Source organism: Fusarium falciforme, chromosome 4 (genome assembly GCF_026873545.1).
Source record: "Fusarium falciforme chromosome 4, complete sequence".
Classification (NCBI taxonomy): Eukaryota; Fungi; Ascomycota; class Sordariomycetes; order Hypocreales; family Nectriaceae; genus Fusarium; species Fusarium falciforme.
Window position 1 is genome coordinate 3,019,063 of NC_070547.1, and position 19,653 is coordinate 3,038,715.

The following is a 19,653-nucleotide window of genomic DNA, read 5'->3' on the forward strand; positions in this document are numbered from 1 at the left end:
GTTGAGAGGGACAGAGCCGCCAAGACTCCCAAGTGGAGGCTGCACTTTACCTGTATCGGAAGTCCACCTTCAACACCTCCATGCAGCTTTGCGGCTCCCCAGGCTCCTTATCATCGGGTTCTTATTGGCCGTGACACACATGCACACCTTCTTCAGACCTGACAGGGCTTCTGAGTGGAAGCTTGAGAAACGCCCAGGAGAATGCCTCTTTATGCCTGAGGTATTTAGTGTTGAGATGGGTCATATCGATGCTGCATCTGCCCAATCGCAGCTTTTGCTTTGGAGGGCGAGAGGATGAACTTGCAGCAACATCAGCAAGTCATTAATTACACATTCGAAATGCAACAAAACTGGACTTCCTGCCTGCATGGATTGTCGCATGTATCCTCCACCGCCTTTTCTGTTTCCCCAGGAGGTGTTCATCTCCAGCGGCTCACGCGGGTCATGTGCCACAGGTCACGACCACCATCACCTTCGCTGCGCTGTGCTGTCCACAGACGGATCTCATCGGTCAGCGCCTCTCGGACTTGAACGGCTCCGAGCCCTCGCGCTCACTCCTCCCCGCCTTCGATCGGGAGTCACGTCCGGGGGGCGGCCGGGCGGCTCCGTAGGCCACGAGTCTGCACCCGACTCGGCGGTGTTGACACAAGGACAGACAGGACCCTGACATGTCTCGGCTGCCCATGGTTGCTTTTTCTCGCCTCTTGTCGTATTGCAGAAGCTTCCGCGGCCGTCGTTTGATTCATCTCGCGATTTCCGCTGCATCTAATCTCTGATTGTACAGGGCCAGACGCAGATGAGAGGTGATCAAAAGAGGGTCTCCTGCGCTGTGGCTAAAACGATAGGATCTAACATGACCGACTAAACTCCACCTCCCACTCATTGCTTTTCTTTTCTCGCGAGAGAACAAGACCGTTGTCCCAGCTATGCGTTGGTGTCGTTTGGCTAGTTAGCCTGATGTGGGATATGGCCCAGACCTTCCAGCCTTCACGTTTTCCCATCTCTCAGTCCCTCAGCCTCCTGAGCCTGGATCTGAGACTACAGATAGGACTATCAGATGAAGCCAATAGCTCGGTGGGCCCTGCAAGTCTCATCAGCCTGTTTAATTCGAGACAGGGTGGTTCTGCAAGGGCAGGTTGTTGTAGTATTGCAGTGTTGTTGTTATTGTTGTTGATGCTACTCCATACTGACGTCGCTGCTCTGAATCCCTCACTCCATCTCCCACCTCCCGCTCTTCCCGCCGTCCTTGAGCACAACCCTCAGCCCCTCAATCACCATGCCCTTGTCGACCGCCTTGCACATATCATAAACGGTCAAGGCCGCCGTAGACGCCGCCGTCAGGGCCTCCATCTCCACGCCGGTCCTTCCCTCGCACGTGACCGTGGCAGCGATCTCGACCCTGTCGTCACCCCTGACGTCGAGATCAACGACGGCCTTGGAGAGGGCGATCGGGTGGCACAGAGGGATCAGATCGGGCGTCCGCTTCGAGGCCATGATGCCCGCGACACGCGCCACTCCGAGGACGTCCCCCTTGCGCATCTGGTTGTCCCTGATGAGGGAGACAGCCGTCTTGGTTGAGAATCGGACAGTGCAGACGGCTTTGGCGATGCGTGATGTCACGCTCTTGTCTGATATCGACACCATCCGCGCTGCTCCCGAGTCGGAAACGTGGGTCAGCTTCGGCCTTGGGGGATCGTCCTCGTCCTTCTGAACATGACGAGTCTGGGAAAAGAGTCGTCGTTGGTGAACTGTCGAGGGGCCCCTGGGGGTGAATATGCCATCACGTAGCAGGGATTGAATCCGAGGCGGCATGGTGCGAGATAGAGAAGGCTTCATGGCATCTACAACAATTTCATTCAGCATATACATCATCATGAGGGTATGATATCCAGGCCCAGTAAACTTCATGACAGTAAACCCCCTCAACGCCCCTAAGATAGTTGCCCCGCGAACAATCTCGGAGCAAATACTAACAGCTCCCATACATTCATATCAAGATTACCGGTAAGTGAGCAAGAGATGGGCAAGGGAGTGCCGTCACCCACCTATCAAGATCATGGGCCTGTTCTTCATGTGCTCCAGCTCACCGATTCCCGCGTGCTTGGCCTTCTTCCTCTTGACGGCAGCGCCAATGACCTCGAGCAGCTCCATCTCGTTGGGCGCCAGACCGAGGGGTGTCTGGTTCGACGCCGCCAGGTCCCTCCGGCGGTCCATCTCGATCTGCTTCATGGCTTCAAACGCCTGCTCGTCGATGGGCTCGCCGCCGTTGGACTTGCGGAGTATGTCCCGCAGCGACACCTCGGCGTTGCCAAACAGACAGACCTTCAGGTTGCCGTCGCCCGTGATGCGCAGTCGGTTGCAAGTCCCGCAAAAGTTGTGCGTCATGCTTGTGATGAAACCGATGCGGCCAGCGAACCCGGGTATATGCCATGTCTTGCTCGTGTCGTTCCTGTGGTCTTGGACCTTTTGCAAGGTTGGATACTTTGTCCTGATAAGATCAAGCATCTCCGAGTAGCTAAACATCTTGTTCTTGCTCCATTTGTTGCCGTCAAACGGCATGTACTCGATAAAGCGGACTTCAATGTCCTTCTCCTCGGTCAAGTCCACAAAGGGGAGCACCTCCCTGTCGTTGATGCCTCTCATAACGACGCAGTTGATCTTGAGCTTGATACCTGCACCGAGCTTGTTGAGCTCCAGGATACGGTCAATGCTCTTCTGCACCGCGTCGAAGCCCTTCCTCCGTGTCATGATCTGGAACTGCCAAGGGTCGAGAGTGTCGAGGCTGAGGTTGACACCAGTCAGCCCGCTCTCGATCATGCTATCGAGCTTTCGATACAGCGAGATGCCGTTGGTCGTGATGCAGATTTCCTTGAGTCCGTGCCGTCGCAGCTCTCCGATCTGGCGCATCAGAGGTAGGATATCTCGCCGGACCGTCGGCTCTCCTCCCGTCAGGCGGATCTTTGTGACCCCCTGGGATACAAAGACGGACGATAGGAGAACGATCTCGGGCGTGGTCAGAAGCTCCCGGTTCGGCGAGAGCGGCACGCCTTCCTCGGGCATGCAGTAGACGCATCGCAGATTACATCGCTCCGTAACGGATATGCGGAGGTAGTCATGCTGCCGGTGGAAGGTGTCGGTCAGGAAGTCGGAGAAGGGCCTTGCCTCGCTGATGCGGCGACGCCGGGGTTGCAAGAGCTCCGGATTTGGTGTCGAAGAGGGTGTTTCAGGGAGCCTCTCCTGCGATGCTGCCGACGCTGCCGCAGTGGCCACGGTCCTCGAGGTGGGAGGGAGGACGCGTATTTGAGCTGTCGCCCCCAGGCATCTCAACAAGGAAGTCGGGGTAGCACGTGAGAATCGAGCTGGCGCGCTGGCGCCCAAGCTGCAGAGAGGTAGCATCGTGAGTACCTACTCCAGCTCGTTGAAGGGAGAAGAATTAGAGATTAGAGTGGGCAAAGCTCGGTGATTACTTGTCACGGAGCCATATTCCCCTCAAGATAAAAGAGAAAGGATAAATTGGGAGAAAACGCTCAGGCACAAACTCTAAGACAATACGTATTTGGGTTGTCAGCGTTTCAACAGTCCACGAGCGATGAGGAGGTACGCAACTATTAAGACATCCAATCTTATCGTTTCTCCCACTTGCCACCCACTTTCCCCGCGCTGATTAATTAGCGTCCAATTCAGGCAAGTGCGAGGAATCGGCCCGCATGAACTACGACGAGTTATAAACATCAAATTGATCGTGAGAGTGGAATTGTTGGAGATGAGACCCTATCGCGACCTGTCCGAGGAGATGGCCGTGTCGTGGTTGGTGTTACAAATATTCGTTACTTAACTGGGGATAATGACCTACTTGGATAGATACAGAGATACCCTACACCTAGAAAGGAGACATTGTAGTCTGGTGCAACTAATCTCGATAGATAGGCAAGTGGCTGTAGTCATCGGTTCCCAATCGCTTTTTTTCTTCCATCAACACCATGTCGTGCTCTATACGGACCAGCAACGCCTGGACGATAGCAAATCGTGATTCCGGCTCTCGTCAGGCATCTAAGCCACCGGCTACTAACTTGTGACTCAAGTGTGCCATTATGCAACTTCCCTCACAGTGTGATTCGAGAAGGCAGTTCTTCCAACTCCTTAGCCAAGCAGTGAGCCTATTCTGGGCCAGTCAGATTGTACCAAACGGGCAGAGGCGGCTCCGTGCATTTTCACTCTATAGCAAACAGACTAGGGGTGCTGCATGGTTTGCTTCTTGACCGAACAGCTTTGTTTGCGTGTTGCTCTTTGGTCCCAATCCTTGTTTGCATCCCCGTTCACTGGCGTTTGGCTCTGCAGCAAACCGAATAGGAGACAATAGTGATAAAAATACAAGTAGAGCCATTAACTGATACCGCTGCACTCGATTCAAACACCCTCAGACTTGCCCTGCCCCTTCTGTGATTGCCTGACTACTATGAACACTGATTCCTTGTCGGCAGCTGTTATGAAAAGGCTTCTCCAGCACATCTCGTGCTCGCCTCACCTTCTCCCGAAACACGATTAATTCTGATTCAATATCGCGACGCTGCGAAACTCGAAAGCTCATCTTATGCCCGGAGGCTGCACTACTGATCATCTTCAGGCCCTCTTCTTCCTTTGGTGTCATCTCATCGCCTTCTCGGTGGCTATTGCCCCCTTCACACGTTCCGGCCGCTCGGAAACAGCCAAAGTTAGCAGTTCATTCTTGTCCATTCCCATCTGATCAGAACGAAGTTCCACGGGCGAGTATCCTGTCATTATCCCTGCATAATACTTCTTTTCGCTTCTTATTTGTATTGACCGGGGGACAACTTCTAACCACCTATCACAGACAACACATCATGTCAGCTATGCCACCCCCGGGACCGGCCTCTGACTGGATAAATGGGCTTTACTCCGAAACGTTTCTTCAACGTAGAGGCGTCCTCCCGTTCCATGCATCGTCCCCTCAAGCACAAACTCCAGATTCGACTGCTCGGGTGCTGCCTCGTTTTGACGAGAAATCGCAGACATTCATGCCCGCCGAACACGAGTGCGTCATTGTTGCGCTGGATTTTCGGGACCTCTGTCGCTGGAAGATAGCTCTGAACCACCTGGGACAGCAAAATCACAGCTACAAACCAATCACGGAGGCTGGGTGGGCGTACATTGACGCCAGGGACATCCTACGCAAGGGGATCACCCCGGGGGATCGTGGGCAAAAACTCCAGACCTTGATGGAGCAACACCACTGGATCGTGAAGGAATTTCGAGGACACTGGGGCGAAACTTGCCAGGCTAAGGAGCACAAGCCGGCGCCCTACTCCTTTGCGTTCGGCAAGTCTGAGCTAGTTCCGGAACTCAAGCTCGCACACAGACTCAACAACGTCTTCATGTACCTCTGCAAGCTCAATCGGACCGCCGAGGAGAAGGAGCAGGGCAAGTTGCGCAAGGTAGTCTTTCTCACCTGGGACTCTAGGCTGGTAGAGATGACTATAGAGCGCCTTGGTCTCAAGTGGTTCAGCCAACCTAACGTCGAGCTATGGGACATTCAGAAACGCTTCGTGTGCCCTGGGCCCAGACTTGAGTTTGCCTTGCAGACTCTGGGGATTCGGTTCGTGGATCAGTACTTCGGCAACCTCGCACGCAACTCCGGGAACGTCTCAGTGTTTCTCTTGCAGATGTTCTTGTCCACCTTTTACATGGCAGACGGTATGCGGAATGCCTTTGTCAGGGGCCAGAACCCCCCATGGCTACCCTATTCCTGGGCGGGTGTTGATCTGGGCCGGGTCAACGTGCCTCCTGGTCAGCTTCCCACACGTCGGCCTCCTGAGTGCGAGAACGACAACAGCGTTCCCCAGAAGAGTGATCCCAAGATTTGGCCATGAAGGAGGAGTTTGGGGGAGTTGATCATGGATAGGCATGGACTTAAGTAGTCAATCTTAAGATGTCGTTGTGCTGCGTATGATTCGTCCATTTGAATGCATAGGTCGCTCTTAATTGACCATTTACGCTAAACCCCAGAGGGTATTATGTAAACAGCGACTACAGGTCAACAACCCCCACCATCCTCGCATGTTCTTGAACTTGAACAACTCGGAATCAACTTGAAGAATTTTCCACGGTAAAGGGGTGAGGCAACACAGCTTGATCCTATTGAAGCAGCTGTGTCTCCGAGTTTGTTACCTCTATCATCTGTGGTTCTCGTCACCCAATTTCCGTTCCTGCCCAACTATCGCCAACCTCGACTTCAGGCTTTCAACAACGTGCGGGGAGAGGCAGTCACGATGCATCCCTCACGTGTTTTCAAATGTATGTCTCTAGTCCCCAAGTTCCATGCCTACTCCTCTCTCTCCTCCTCTCTCTTCTCTCACCCTTCGTCGTCGTCTCCCCGCACACCAAGGATGGCGCTAACCAGCCTCGTCCATCCGTATAGCCTCGCCGCATTGCACCGCTAGTCCAGACGGGAGGCTTGTTGCTACCCTGTCCTCGCAGAGCATCACTGTGCGCTCAACCCTGTCGCTGTCGATTGCGCACCAGGTAAAGCTGCCTTCGGATCTGCCAACCCCTGTGTCCACGCTAGCATGGGCACCTTCTTCTTCCCGGATCCTCGTTGCAAGTGCCGACCAGATCCACGTCTTCTCGATAACCGACTCATCATTCCATGCCACGATTCGGAACCCTGCGCCTGGCGGTGGAAAGCAAGCCCTGGTCCAGTTTGGTGCCCACGAAAACGAGATCTTCGCCTGTGCTGCCTTTGGACTCAAGTTTATCATTTTCGATCTGTCTACTTCCAAGGCGATCGAGATCGCAAACCCCAAGTTCTACCTGCCCTCCTCTGCCTCGCGGGGTTACTCTGTCCGCCCGCATACCTCGCACCTTGCCATCTTGACGCGGACGGGTGGTCGAGACGTCGTCAGCATCCACCACCATGGGACCAGGCAGGTCTTGAGATCCTGGTATCCAGACACAGCCGACGCTCATGGCTTGACATGGACCCCTGACGGACGATGGCTGCTGCTGTGGGAGTCGCCGGCACATGGCCACAAGCTCTTGCTCTACACGCCTGACGGAGAACTCTTCCGCTCCATTGGGGCTTCCAGCATCGTGGGAGGACAAGATGCTGACCTGGAAACCGGAATCAAGCTTTGCCGTCTCAGCCCCGATGCGTCCCTGTGCGCTGTAGGTGATCACAGCAGGACTGTGGGTGTCCTCAACACGCAGACGTGGAGAGACGGTTTGAAGCTCGTCCACCCCACCACCATCGTCCCAAAAGATACGCTCCAGGTGAGAGACGACATTGAAATCAACGCCAAGTTACCAAGTTGTATTCCTGACAAAGTTTATTTCAGGTCTGGCAGGAACAGCTCAATCCCTCTTCCCTGGGTGGCCCCTCTCACACGTTCCTTCGAGCTACTCAGATGATTTCTCCCCCGAGCCGATTGGTAGATGGCAAGCCCTCCCCCGATGTGAAGCCAGGTTGTTCCTCGCTAGCATTTGACGCATCCTCGAGCCTGCTGGCCACGAGGCTTGACGATACACCCTCTACTCTCTGGATTTGGGATGTCACCGCAGCCGAACTCCGGGCGGTATTGCTGTTCCATTCGAGTGTTGACTTTCAATGGCACCCAGATGCTCGTGAGGTGCTCCTGATAACATGCCAGGATGACAAGTTCCGTGGGATATCGTTTGTCTGGGATCCATTGTCCGAAGGGCCCAAGCAGGTCTCATTACAGGCTCACCTACCAAATGGAAAGATCGTGGGCAAGGCTCGAACTGCCTGGATCAGCGGGGAAACCGAGTTCCCGGTTCTGCTACTTTCCGATGCACAACACTATGTGTTGGTGTCATGCGCAGATGCGGAGCAGTGCCCAACTCCATGGGGCGAAGCGGTTGGTGACAGGACTTTTGGGTCGATGCAGGATATTGGAGACACGGTCGATGTGTCTGCTCTGATGCCGGACGACACATCCACATTGGATGACACCTTTTCTTTCAAGCATGTGTGAGAATCGGTAGGCTGGCGGTTGGGAACCATGCTCTGATCTGATTGAATTGACACGCGTGGGAAAGGTTGCATCTTGGCATGCACCGTGAGATACGATGACTGGGCTGGGCCGGACCTTTGTCGAGATGTGATATTTCGAGCAGAGCTGGGCTGGCTGCCAGGGCCGTAGGCACACGGGTGGCGCTGCTTTGATGCTTCCGATGACGATGCGTCAGGCATGACCGCATAACGAGCTTGGTATAAGAAGGCGTCTAGTTCCCTCTTTTCTCGCGCGAGCGTTGTCTGCACCCTTGGCCTCCAATGGGAGATTAGGGCATGTTGTGCTGGCGTCGCGGAAGCGACTGGACAGCCCAGGTGAAGAAAGGGTTGGGGGCTGTATTAGACGACGACGACACCCCCAAGGCCAGGTCAAGCCCCTCGTGGTTCTCAGAAGAAAAATGCGCGCTGGTGCTTCGAGCCCTGTTCGATGATGGTCATCCTGCCTCTCAGGGTATCTGTCACGGCCGACATCTCACTGGGAAACTGATAGCGGTGGAGCACTGATCTCAATATGATGTGTCACGCTGCAAGGCGGGACAAAGCTGGCGTTCTGCAGATGGACTAGGAGGGCAACTGGCATGGGCACTAGGCTAGGGCCTGTGGCTTGGACCTGATCTGTTTGCTGGGCATGGAGCCGAGATGATCAACGTTGTCGCAGACTGCAGCATCTCTCGTTTGAATGAGATGAGTCCCCTGCGCGACCTCCAGCTAACCCCGGAGATGTTGGATTTCCCCCATATGTACAGTACCAGACCAGTACCAACTAGGCCCGGCGGTTTTCGACAGTTCTCGAGTAGTTGGGCCCCCACATCCTGAGGCTGAGGATGGATGTGTGCGTATCGAAAACGCCAGACAAGGATCTCGGGTTACACAGCGCTGCTAATCATCCAGGAGACGACGAGCTATCCAAATGCGGTCGTGTTAGTGTCGAGGTCGGCGAGGGGTGACCAGAGAGTGAGAAGACTTGAGACGACACCAGTTTTGCAGTGTTGAGCAGTACTGGGCATGTACGGATACCTTTGGACCCTCGCGCGTGTCTGTCTTGCTCCCTCATTCTCTGGGTATGCACTATCCCTGGACCCGGAGGACCCCAGACCAGGCGCCCGGAGGGCTGGGATCAGATGCACTCGAATCCAGAGCTGGTAAGGGACGGTTCTCGCGATGTCTGGCAGATGGGATAGGCTGTTGCGCCGTCCTCGTCCCTTAATCACCCACTTGTCGATGTTTTGTCAGCGGGCTTGAGAAGCGAACTATAAAGCCGACGTGATTTGATGTTTGGATTGGGGATGAATCACGACGTGACTGAGCACCTCTTTCACTGCTAGCAAGAGGAGACGCTTGGGTATAAAACAAACTACTCAACACCCGGGACTACACTGTGTAGCAAGCAACCAAGCAACCAAGCAATACAACTCAAACACATCGGACCGGATTGCATCCAACATCACATCACATCATACTGCACTGCACTACACCGTACCTACTGTACCGACTGTGGCACGGTCTCTCATCTCTTACCGAACCCGTTGTAACATCGCACAAGCGTCATATCTGAGATCTGGGCGCCTCGGCTGTGTGCAGCTTACCGTTGATCCATGTCCCCCGAAAAGACTGTCCTAGTGGATGTCCTGCCGGGCGATCAGACAGGCATCTACTACATCCCCATCTGTAATGTCAGTTCCAACTTTCATGTTCGTGTCATGTCATGGAGGATGAGGCTAACTGTGAAGAACAGCTACCTTTCAATGTACTTTTTCGGCGACTCAAGAGTTGGATACGCAAAGGAGCCTCGTGCGAGGTCGACCATGTCGAAATCTTTTTCAACAGCACTTCGGGATGGGTCCGCCTTCAGGGCAAGGACAATTTCGAGAAAGCATGGAGTAAGCGAGCTACTTCGAGCATAGTTGGATACAGATGCTGACGAGACTAACACAATAGAGCTCCTTAGCAGCGGACGTGCCTTTGATGGACGTTCAATCATAGCTGATGACAAGAACCGAACCCAAACAATCACCATCAAGAAGAAGGTTGTTCAGCCAAATATTCAGCAGCAAGAACAACAGCAAGAACAACAACAGGAGCAACAGCAGCAGCAGCAGCAGCAGCAACAGAATCTGCCTCCGCCGGTGGTGGCTTATTCGCAAACCCCAGGTAATCGCCCTGCTGCTCAAGGCCAACAAGCCGCTACATCGTCAACTACGTCTCCCCAGTATTCTTCGACATCTGGGCAGGTAAGAGAGCTGTTTGGCGTCATGGCGATGGAGAGCATCTATTCTAACTCGGGGGTTCCCTAGTACTACGCGGCTGGCTACAACCAGGCTGGAGGCCCGAGTTACTCGGACCAATCTATGCCGACGCAAGGCTACCCTCTCCAGCCGCCAGCAACGACAGACCCGTGGGAGTATTACAACTACAGCGCGGCCAATGCTGGTCCTTCGTCTGGCGTTGGATACTCTCCCGGCTACCAATATGACGGCACCCAGTTTGCCCTGCCCTACCGCGGCCAACAAGAGGCGGCGTACTATGCCGGGGCCGGGGCCGGGGCTGGAGCCGGGGGGAGTGTCCCAGGACAGGAGCCAGCGTACCAGACAGAGACAGAATTTGTCACGACCGAGGCCCGGAAGCTACATGTGTCGCCGTTCCCTCAGAAAGAGTCCCGTAAAGACGTCGAGAGGTGGATCCGACAAAGGATCTATGAAAAGCAGACGATCAAGAGCATCGACATTCCCATGAACGGGACCAACAAATACCTCCGAGGCCACGTCTTTGTCATTTTCGACAGCACCTCGTCAGCAACTAAAGCTATGGAACAGCTAAACAAGGCAAGCTACCAAGGACGCAAAATCGTAGCGCGGCCCACAGCGGAGGGCGTCGCGGTGGATGAGCAGCCCCCCGCGCTATCCCGAGCGAACGAGGCCAGCATCCCAACGGGACCCCGAAACGATCGTCATAGGGGAGACAAGCCGCAGAGGCCAAGGCACAGAGAGCCCGACAGGAAGCGGCCATCGTCTGACAAGAAGTCGTCTTCGTCTGCTAAGAAGAGTTCTAAGACGTCTTCTATGAAGGCATTGCCGGACAAGGACAAGAAGGGTAGCAGCAGCATTAAGGATGCGGGCCCTCCCCTCGTGGTTAACGGCAGCTCCCGTAGGCATGACAAGCGTTGATGATGGTGTACTGCACTGCACTGCACTGCATCACATTGCACAGTATAGTGCAGAATCTTGGCCTCGACGAGGTCTAGCTCAGTTCCTCTGGGCTCGATGCCACAAATCTACATGGACCTGACGCGTGGTATGCAGACTTGTTATTGGACAAAGGAGGCTAGCTGAGCAAGAAACAGGCACAGCCGTAACAGGTGAGGAGAGTGTGCTTCCAAGACTAACTAGAGCTGGTAGGCTGCGTCAACTAGTCAACGGGCAGGATAATGGGAATACCAGAGTCGCATACGATACGATCTGTACAGAGAGCTTCTTTGCTTTTTCGATGCAGCGCATCTGGCGTCGAGGGGGGTGGTACGGTTGAAGAAATTGGCATTAATTTTGGTTTCCGAGAGAATAGAGAGAGAGGGGGAGAGAGAGACAGTTGGATAGGTAGTCTGATAGAAAAGCTTCTAGTTATTCTCAAGCCGTTTTTAGATACGAGCTCGACAGCCATGGCGTCTGACATGATCGATCTGCAGCGGTTGGCTTGTGGTACATGACAACGTTCCCGATAGATCAAAGGCCCTTCATCCCTGCGTATGTTGTGTACCCCCATTTTTCCATTACTTCTGTATCTCCAGCAGAACGGCCAACCAACAAGGTGACCAACTGGAGGGGGAAACGACATCCATGGAAGAGAAAATATCCGTCAAGAGACAACATTGGCGCCCACAGACAAGTAAGACACAACCAACAGCCCCCTGCCCCCTGTCCCCTCCCCCTTTTCCCCACCATGAACATGTCGTTGGCCATCTTGGGCCGTTGACTGCATGCGCGGTCGCGCATGTACGTCAATGCTGTGTTTCTTCAACCCAAAGGCCCGTTTCGTTTGGTGGAACGAACCCCTGGCTGGTGCATCGCAGCCAGCCTCATCTAGGACATGGACATGGGCTCCGGCAGGCAAGGAGACGGAGAGATACGGCATGCTTGTCACATACAGTTCACACCTGGTTATTCAACGTCTTTTTGTGTGATCTACGGCGCCTGTCTCTAGATGTTTTTCTAGACGGCGTCCTCCGTCGTCGAGACTATTCCATGCACGTCGATTGGTCCCATATATAAGATATGGCGCTACGTAGAAGGCGCTCCATAGGGCTATCGCGGCTGGAGCTCCCTGTTACCGGATCGCCCGCTAGCAGGGGCGGAGAAACAGAGAGGCAAAGACTCGATCGAGGCTGAGAGAGGATGAGACAAAATATCATGCTAGTATCGGCTGAAAGACCCATATCCCTTCTTGGGTGCCCTCTATTCAAAAACTATGCTGTCATTATGCTCTATGCCATGTACTCTCCAAAATAGCACTCGCTACCCCATCGACCTCTCTTCTCCCCATCTCTTCTCTCCCTGTTGTACAGAGACGACGCTCTAACATGCATCTGCAGTACAGCTTTGCCCCCAGCATACAACTATGCATGGTACCGTACCCGTCCTTTCGGCATCGATAGCCACACCCACGGCGAGAGGCACTCTCCTGTAGTAGCCAGCCTGCCCCTCCCCTCTCTCACACACTCGACCATGTATGTCCAAGAATCGCCCAAAGGAGGCAGGCAGGCAGGCAGGCTGGCTGGCGATCCTTTGTGTAACCTCACAGGCCCACCGACGAAGTAGCCTGGGGACACCGGCTTCGTTCGTCTCCCAATCGTACCATGGCTGCAAGCCGGTATGTCTGTACCCGCTGTCACCCCCTGTCTGTCCTGTCCGTCGACCACACTAGCTTCTGCTTCTGCGACAAGGCGCGCCCAGGCGGGTCGGAAAAAACACCGCCGGTACTGGCACCAAAATTGTATGGGGAGAGCGGTGGTGTTTTCTTCGACCCGCCTGGCGCCCACCCCCATGCCCCTTTCTCATCCCCTCTCCTCTCTCCTCTCCCTCCTCTCCTTACCCCTGTCACGTCCACTGTCGACAACTCGTAGATCGTCATTCTTCGTAATGGGCTTGCATGTCGAAACTGCGCCTGGAACCAAGCATGGATGCGCATGGGGCACGGGGCCCGACCTGCCAAGAGCCGCTGCATGAGGCTTGTTGATTGCTTGCTCTACCCTCACACGTGTTGAATCTTTGCTGTTGATGTTGTCCTTTCTCTGCCTCTGCCTCTATCTCCCCCCCAGGTCGACACAACACGTGAATATGCTGTTGCTTCAGCCACCAAAATCCATCTTTAGCGCAATTGTCGGCTGCCCAGAAGATCCCGAGGCCGCCTTGTCCGCTTGACCTGTGTTTTGCCTTCCGAAGCGGATAACCTCTTCCAGGAATGCCTTCTGCCCGTCACTCATGCCGCCAACTACCGCTCTAAACGTCTCCTGGTCTACCGCTGCAAGCTCCAATAGTCGCGCACTCGTCTCCCGGTACACCTCGTCACCCTCGGCCGTTGCTCGGGCCATGAGGGTCGGAATCACCACCGTCATGGCCGCCAGGCGCCGGGCCTTGTCCACTGTACCCACGTACTGGCATAGCGTATGCGCGATCAGGACCCTGGCATTCTCGGGATCTTCAGGGTCCGTGTCCGTCACAAAGGCTATCAGACGCGGGAATAGGTACCGGGCGATGCTGAGATCGGCGCTGGTCGGCGCCGGCTGGAGCAGCAAGGACCTGATGCAGTTTGCTGCAATTTTGGCAGTCTAGTAGTATCCATCGTGGTTAGCAGTTGGTCTTCTTTCAAGGGGATGCAGCGCCAGCTCAGGCATAACAACATACCATTCGGTCCGTGAGGCAGTCCAGCAGCTCATCCAGATAGCGCGCCACCAGGGCTTCAGTAGCCGGTAGGTGGTTTCGCCCACCCGTGAAGAGAATGGTGGTGGCCAGCAGGCAGTTCTTGACACACGCAAGGGACTGCGGAGCCTCTCGCTTCTGCGCGTTCAGGTAGATGGACAGGAAGCGGCGCAGGCAGCCCTGCATCTGGATGTCTGTAGCCGACGGCTCACCACCGCCGGGGCTCCTCCGCGAGTTAGACATGCTGCCCACGAAGCGCTTTAGCGTGGGCAGCGACTGTGGAACTATCAGCTCCTGACAGTCGGGCGTGGCCAGGGTGGTGGCAAAGATGTGGACGATGCATGCATGAAGATCCGTCTTGATGATGGCCGGGAACACCTCTGCAGCGTCTACGAGCGCGTTCAACGACGACCGTATCAGCAGGATCGCCTCCTCGTTCATCTGATGCCTGGCCGGCTGATTTCCCTCCGAGAGGTTGGGGAGGAGCCCCGTCAGTACCAGCACGATGATTCGTGTGAGCTCAAAGAGTTGGTCGATATCGTCAGACAGGTCGCCTTCTTCGGTCGCATGTCTCCTTGCAGAGGGGTGCGCAATGCAGAGCACACTGGCAATTTCCACAATCACGCCTTGGACGTCCAGACCTTCAGTCAGCACCAGGCGGTCTAGTAGATCCATCGTCTCGGAGAATACGTCCGGCCTGTAGATGGCATGACCGGAAACGCTAGGATGCAGGATCTTCTTAAGCGCCTGGAGGATGGCCAACGTCTGCTCGTGTGTCGCCAGAGAGTCGCTCTGCCCGGACCGAGTGGCAAGGGCCTCGAACGCAAGCCCAAACAGGACGAAGAAGAACGCAACAGGCTCATCTCGGTAATTGATGTCTGAGCTCTTGCCTCTGCCGTTGGTCGATGGGCCATCTGACTCCTTTCCGTCCAGGGCATCAAACACGAACTCGCTGTCCTGCTCGATTAAGCTAGCAATGGCATCGACCAGCTTCAGCCAAGAATCCTGGTAGAAACGCAGCAGCGTCTCGCGGTTAAGGGCTGCATAGATCGTGTCCAGGCTTCCAGACAGCGAGGGGGGTCCCAGTGTCATCGAGATGTCGGGCTCGAACCGGAGACGCGCGAATTCACGCAGAGACTCTAGCCAAAGAGGCGTCAACGTGCCGATATGCGGTCTCAGCACATCCAATAGGTACTGCTGCTCTGAGCTGGCAACCTGCAGCTCTGCCCAGGCGGAAAACACCGATATCTTGACCATGACTTGGGCATTGGAGCTCAGCCCTTTCAGGTCGCCAATGGCCGCGTTCTCGTTGTCCTTGGAAAAGTTCTCGAGCGCACTGACGAGTGTTTTCAAGATCCTGCCCATGCGATCCACATCAGTAACGATACCGATCGAGATGAAGCTTGCGCAGACGTTGACAGCTTCTGACGCAAGCTCGGGCGAAGAGTCTGCGGCAAACGCTGGAGTGAGCGCCGAGCTAATCTGGGCCTGGTACTGCTCCAGTAGCATTGCCTCCTCAAAGTCTGGGTCAGGCGTCTTTCCAAACATCTTGAGCACATCTCCAATGATCTTGAGGCCCCAGATCCGAAGCTCTAGCACACCCGAGGTGGATGCAGAAAAGGCCATGCGGACAACATCCGCAACCTTGCTTTGCAGGTCACTCTGTGCCTTGGACTCTCCATTGGCCGTCACGTCCTTTGCAATGAACAAGAACATCTCGTCGATACAGCTCATGGCAAAAGTCGTGACTTGCCAACGCAGAGGCTCAACTTCAGAGGTTGCCTTGTTTTCCTTCTCGTCCTTAGCTGCGCCTGCAGCAGCGGCAAAACCAGCCACCTCTTCATCCTGGAGATCGAGTTGACCACCGCCCTTGGAGCCCGATGAAGCGTCCTCCGTCTTGGGACGCGCCCTCGTCATCTTGAGCACCGCCTGGAATCGTTGAAGCCAGGCGTTGGTCTCGGCGAGACAAGTGTGATGCATCCAGTTTCGAATAATATTGCGGATTCCATCGTGGGATGGGACTGTATCAAGGACAAGCCAGAGCTGTTCTTCGAATCCCTTCTCTGCTTCCCGGAGAACATCTTGTGGGTTCCTCTTCATCATGTTGTGAATGCCATCCACTGCAACATCCCGCAGAGTAGTAGACTCGGAAGAGAGGTACTTTTGGAGAAGCTTCACGTAGTCGGCGAAGTGCATGTGTCCAGGGGCGTATAGAGACAGATGCTCTAGGCACCCAAGAGCTGCTCTCTGCACAAGCAAGTCTGGTTCCTCTCGGAACTGATTCACCAACGTGAAGATGAGTTCTCGTGACTTGGTGGCATCTTGCAGGTCAGGGCCAAGCACGTTGATGAGGGAGTCAACACAACGAGCAATGGCAGATGTAGTAGAAAGCTCCATCTCGAGGTTCATGGTGATTGCTGAAGAGATTTCCGCATGATGTGTCTCGGACAGATAGAGCTGGACCAGCATGCCGAGCGTGCTGGGCACGTATCCAGCAAAGCTGAGCCCCGATGCGTCTGAGGCTAACGACAGTGCCTCCAGCGCCCAATAGTGTACTACTGGGTGAGGATCATTGCAAAGAGACATGAGGATGCCGAGGATAGTCTTGAGATGGTATCCAGCGGCCATTCCGCCGACCTGGGTTTGGATGGACCCGAGCGCCATAGCGCAACCCGCTCGCGCACTAGGTTCACGGTTGCCGACGATGGTGTCCACCAGGTACTTGATTTCGTTGTTCGTGAAGCCATTTCCATAGACGTTGCAGAGGCGAGCCACAGCGGCGTACCCAAGGCTTCTGACATGCTCATCAGGATCAAGCACAAAGTCACGGACAATGTCTTGTAGTAGCGCCTCCACTGCATGGTTGGAGATGTCGCCGGCAGGAGATTTTGTCTCCTTCACAGCCACTCTCATCGTTGCCAGAATGGCTGTAGCGAGGTTGACATTGATGGCAGCCTTGCGGCCGGGGTCTCTTTGTAACGAACCTGCTGATGCAAAGGTTCGAATTTGTTCCAGGATACTCTCTTGGACCTTGGCTGGAGTGAGGGGGAAGGCGAACGCAAACAGCTGGATCGCGGCGTTGATGACCTCTGTAGCAGGAGGATCAGGGGTGACTGACGATGGATCCATGTTGCCAATGTACAAGACAGAGGCATCATGCTCCAAGCTTCCACAAATAGGAGACCGAAGCAGGTTGTTGATCGCATCCTCAGAGCTGTCGAGTTCATCATAGTTCTCAACCGAGTTCTCCTGCTGCCCAGGAAGCTTCCTGACCAGAGATCCAGAGACAAGGCCAGTGATACCGAAGCCAGAGTTGTCACCAACCTCCCAGATGGACTCGAAAGTAGCCGCTGCATTTGCGATCGAGGCACTGAGTGAGTTTGGTGCGTAGTTTTCGGGGTCCGCAAATAGAGAAATGGCCAGAGTCAACAAATTAGATTGCAGCAAGGCCTCGCTTCCACCAGCGGGACTAAGATTGACGAGCTTGACATAACATTGTAGGACTCTGCGTTGAACCATCATGTCAAGATCTTGGAGCTGCAAGGCAGGGGCCAGTCTCTGGCTAATATCATCGGTTGTCTTCTTTGACGGTAGAGTCTTTAGAAACGCTGTCGTGTTCTGAAGCATGGTGGCGATCCTCTTGGACACATCAACTGTGAGGAGACGGCTGTTAAACTGGAGAAAGGCCAAGATTGATCCCAAGGCACACTCTCTCACATGAGCCAGGAAGGATGCTTCAAGGAGGCTTCGTGCCGATGTATTGTCTTTTGCGAGCGGCTTCGGGAGCGCATTCTTCCAAAGGAGAAGTAGTTGTGACAAGTGAATCTTGACAAAGTTCGGGCCAAGAGACATCAAACCGCCTATCAAAATCCAGGCGACTTGGATCTGCGTGCTCGCAACACGAAGCTCTGATTTACTGCTCGATTTCAACATGTTGGTTGCCATAGTCAACACTCGACTGTTGATTTCGACCGATCCATGAAGGGGACGAGAGGGACTCGCACTCAACGTGGCGGCTAGTCCATGTGCAGCACCAATACATCGTCTTGGTGAGTTTCGGGCGCCCCCTAGCAGAGAGAGTTCGCGGTTCAGGCTGTTCATGCAGACTGAAAGGCAAGGAAGTAGTTGCTGGGGGCATGCAAGAACTAATGTCTTCATGCAGTGGGATGCAAAGACCTGGACGGTATAGCTAGGATGTTGCAGCACCTGCAAGAGACCATCTCTGCATGACTCTGCAAAGGTGTTTGCTGCCGAGCCGAGGGAGTCCACCAGCGAAGAGACAGCACTCAGCGTTGCGATCAAAGTATGCTTAGAAGGCTCGGGCCGCTCCGCCAAGGCTTGGGGGTAGTTCTTGAAGACGTTGTTGATGAGTGACCTGGCCGCCGATATCTGACCAGACTCTCCCAAGATCTTGCGTCCAATAACGTCCTGAATGATAACATCAACGATTTTTCTTGAGATTAAGAGGCGGTATCGATTGTTGATGATCGTTGGGGCCCCCAGCAAGTCGATCGCAAGGCTCTCGACGATTTTGAGATAGTTGGTTTCAACCAGCTTCTCCCCAAGTCGACGAAATAGCTTGCCATAGCAGACACCGATAGCTGCTCGCGTCCTGTTGGAGGTTGAGGCCTTGACGTACTGAGTAGCCAGGTTCTTCAGCATATCAGCCAGTGACAATGCCAGCACTTGACTTCGCTTGCCAGACGGCGCGGGACTAGCTGAACGAGATGGAATCTCATCCTCGTCGGCTACGATGTTGGGGATTGTAGACTGTCGTTTTAATGCCTTCTTGGTCTTTTTGCCCTTGGGTGATGCCACCTCGGCAGGCCCGCCTTCTGAGTGGCCTTGATACAAGGCTTCGGCGAAGCATTCTGCTGCAGCTTGCCGAACCTGGACAGATGATGAATCAAACGCCTTCAATACGGCCGACTCCAGTTTGTCGAAGTCGTTGGAATTGAGGAAATAGGGGGTATGCTTGACGAGCGCCTTGAGAGTCCGGCAGGCGGAAGCAACAACGAGATGCCCCTTGTCGGACGAGGCGTGGTTCCGTGCTTGTTTCCAAATGTCTCGCGCAATGACCTCGTCCATGCTCCCTTCCACCATCCGAATGATCTTTCCTAGGGCGGTTATGCATGCTGCGCGAAGACCAGCATTGTTGGAGGAGGATTTAAGCAGCTTGATCAAGGTTGTGCAGGCAAGCTGGTGTAGACCAATCGCGCTGTCTCCAGCAGAAGCGAACACATCACCCAAGCAGACAACCGCTGCATGCTTGGTCCGTATCTCAGCATCCGTCTTGAGCTTGCCGCTCGACACAATCGCAATCAAGTCGTTGATCGTTTCAAACAGCAGCTTCCTGTCTCCGTAGCCAAAGATGTGCGCCAGACATTTCCCCAGGTTGTTCCGTATAACTCGAGACGGCTGTGGCGAGGACAGGTTGATGATCTGGAAGATCTCCTTCTTGAGATAGAACTGTTGCGCCGTGCAGTCGTCAGCCTCTAGCTGCAGGACGTGCTTGGTCAAGCTCGAGACGAATGTGAGCAGGAATAGCTCTTGCTGTTCGGCCGGTAGGGATTGGAGCTTGGGGAGGTCAAGCTCTGGGTTCGCAGTCGTCGAGTCGGGGGAAGCTTGCGCCTCGCTGGTGCGGGCTGGAGCCTCGGGCTCCTGTGTCGACGACATGGCGCAAAGATGTAGACGCCG

The 19,653-nt window shown here is 54.6% G+C and overlaps 5 protein-coding genes across 5 annotated transcripts; 3 read left to right on the forward strand and 2 right to left on the reverse strand.

The window, feature by feature from the left end:
* Positions 1 to 1,209: 1,209 nt before the first annotated feature.
* On the reverse strand, positions 1,210 to 3,396 carry NCS54_00566600 (Radical SAM core domain-containing protein; the record flags this gene model as incomplete). Its single annotated transcript, XM_053151160.1, has 2 exons — positions 1,210 to 1,841; positions 2,046 to 3,396. The coding sequence occupies 2 exons, from the start codon at positions 3,394 to 3,396 to the stop codon at positions 1,210 to 1,212; spliced, it is 1,983 nt and encodes a 660-aa protein (XP_053007135.1).
* A 1,466-nt stretch (positions 3,397 to 4,862) lies between these two features.
* On the forward strand, positions 4,863 to 5,888 carry NCS54_00566700 (Hypothetical protein; the record flags this gene model as incomplete). The annotated part of the gene is made up of 1 exon (XM_053151161.1): positions 4,863 to 5,888. One exon carries the CDS (start codon positions 4,863 to 4,865, stop codon positions 5,886 to 5,888), a length of 1,026 nt encoding a protein of 341 aa, XP_053007136.1.
* A 399-nt stretch (positions 5,889 to 6,287) lies between these two features.
* Positions 6,288 to 8,009, forward strand: NCS54_00566800 (Hypothetical protein; the record flags this gene model as incomplete). The annotated part of the gene is made up of 3 exons (XM_053151162.1): positions 6,288 to 6,312; positions 6,419 to 7,287; positions 7,353 to 8,009. 3 exons carry the CDS (start codon positions 6,288 to 6,290, stop codon positions 8,007 to 8,009), a joined length of 1,551 nt encoding a protein of 516 aa, XP_053007137.1.
* Positions 8,010 to 9,642: 1,633 nt separating this feature from the next.
* Positions 9,643 to 11,211, forward strand: NCS54_00566900 (RRM domain-containing protein; the record flags this gene model as incomplete). Its single annotated transcript, XM_053151163.1, has 4 exons — positions 9,643 to 9,720; positions 9,783 to 9,927; positions 9,986 to 10,278; positions 10,342 to 11,211. 4 exons carry the CDS (start codon positions 9,643 to 9,645, stop codon positions 11,209 to 11,211), a joined length of 1,386 nt encoding a protein of 461 aa, XP_053007138.1.
* A 2,174-nt stretch (positions 11,212 to 13,385) lies between these two features.
* On the reverse strand, positions 13,386 to 19,632 carry NCS54_00567000 (Hypothetical protein; the record flags this gene model as incomplete). Its single annotated transcript, XM_053151164.1, has 2 exons — positions 13,386 to 13,865; positions 13,942 to 19,632. 2 exons carry the CDS (start codon positions 19,630 to 19,632, stop codon positions 13,386 to 13,388), a joined length of 6,171 nt encoding a protein of 2,056 aa, XP_053007139.1.
* Positions 19,633 to 19,653: the final 21 nt, after the last annotated feature.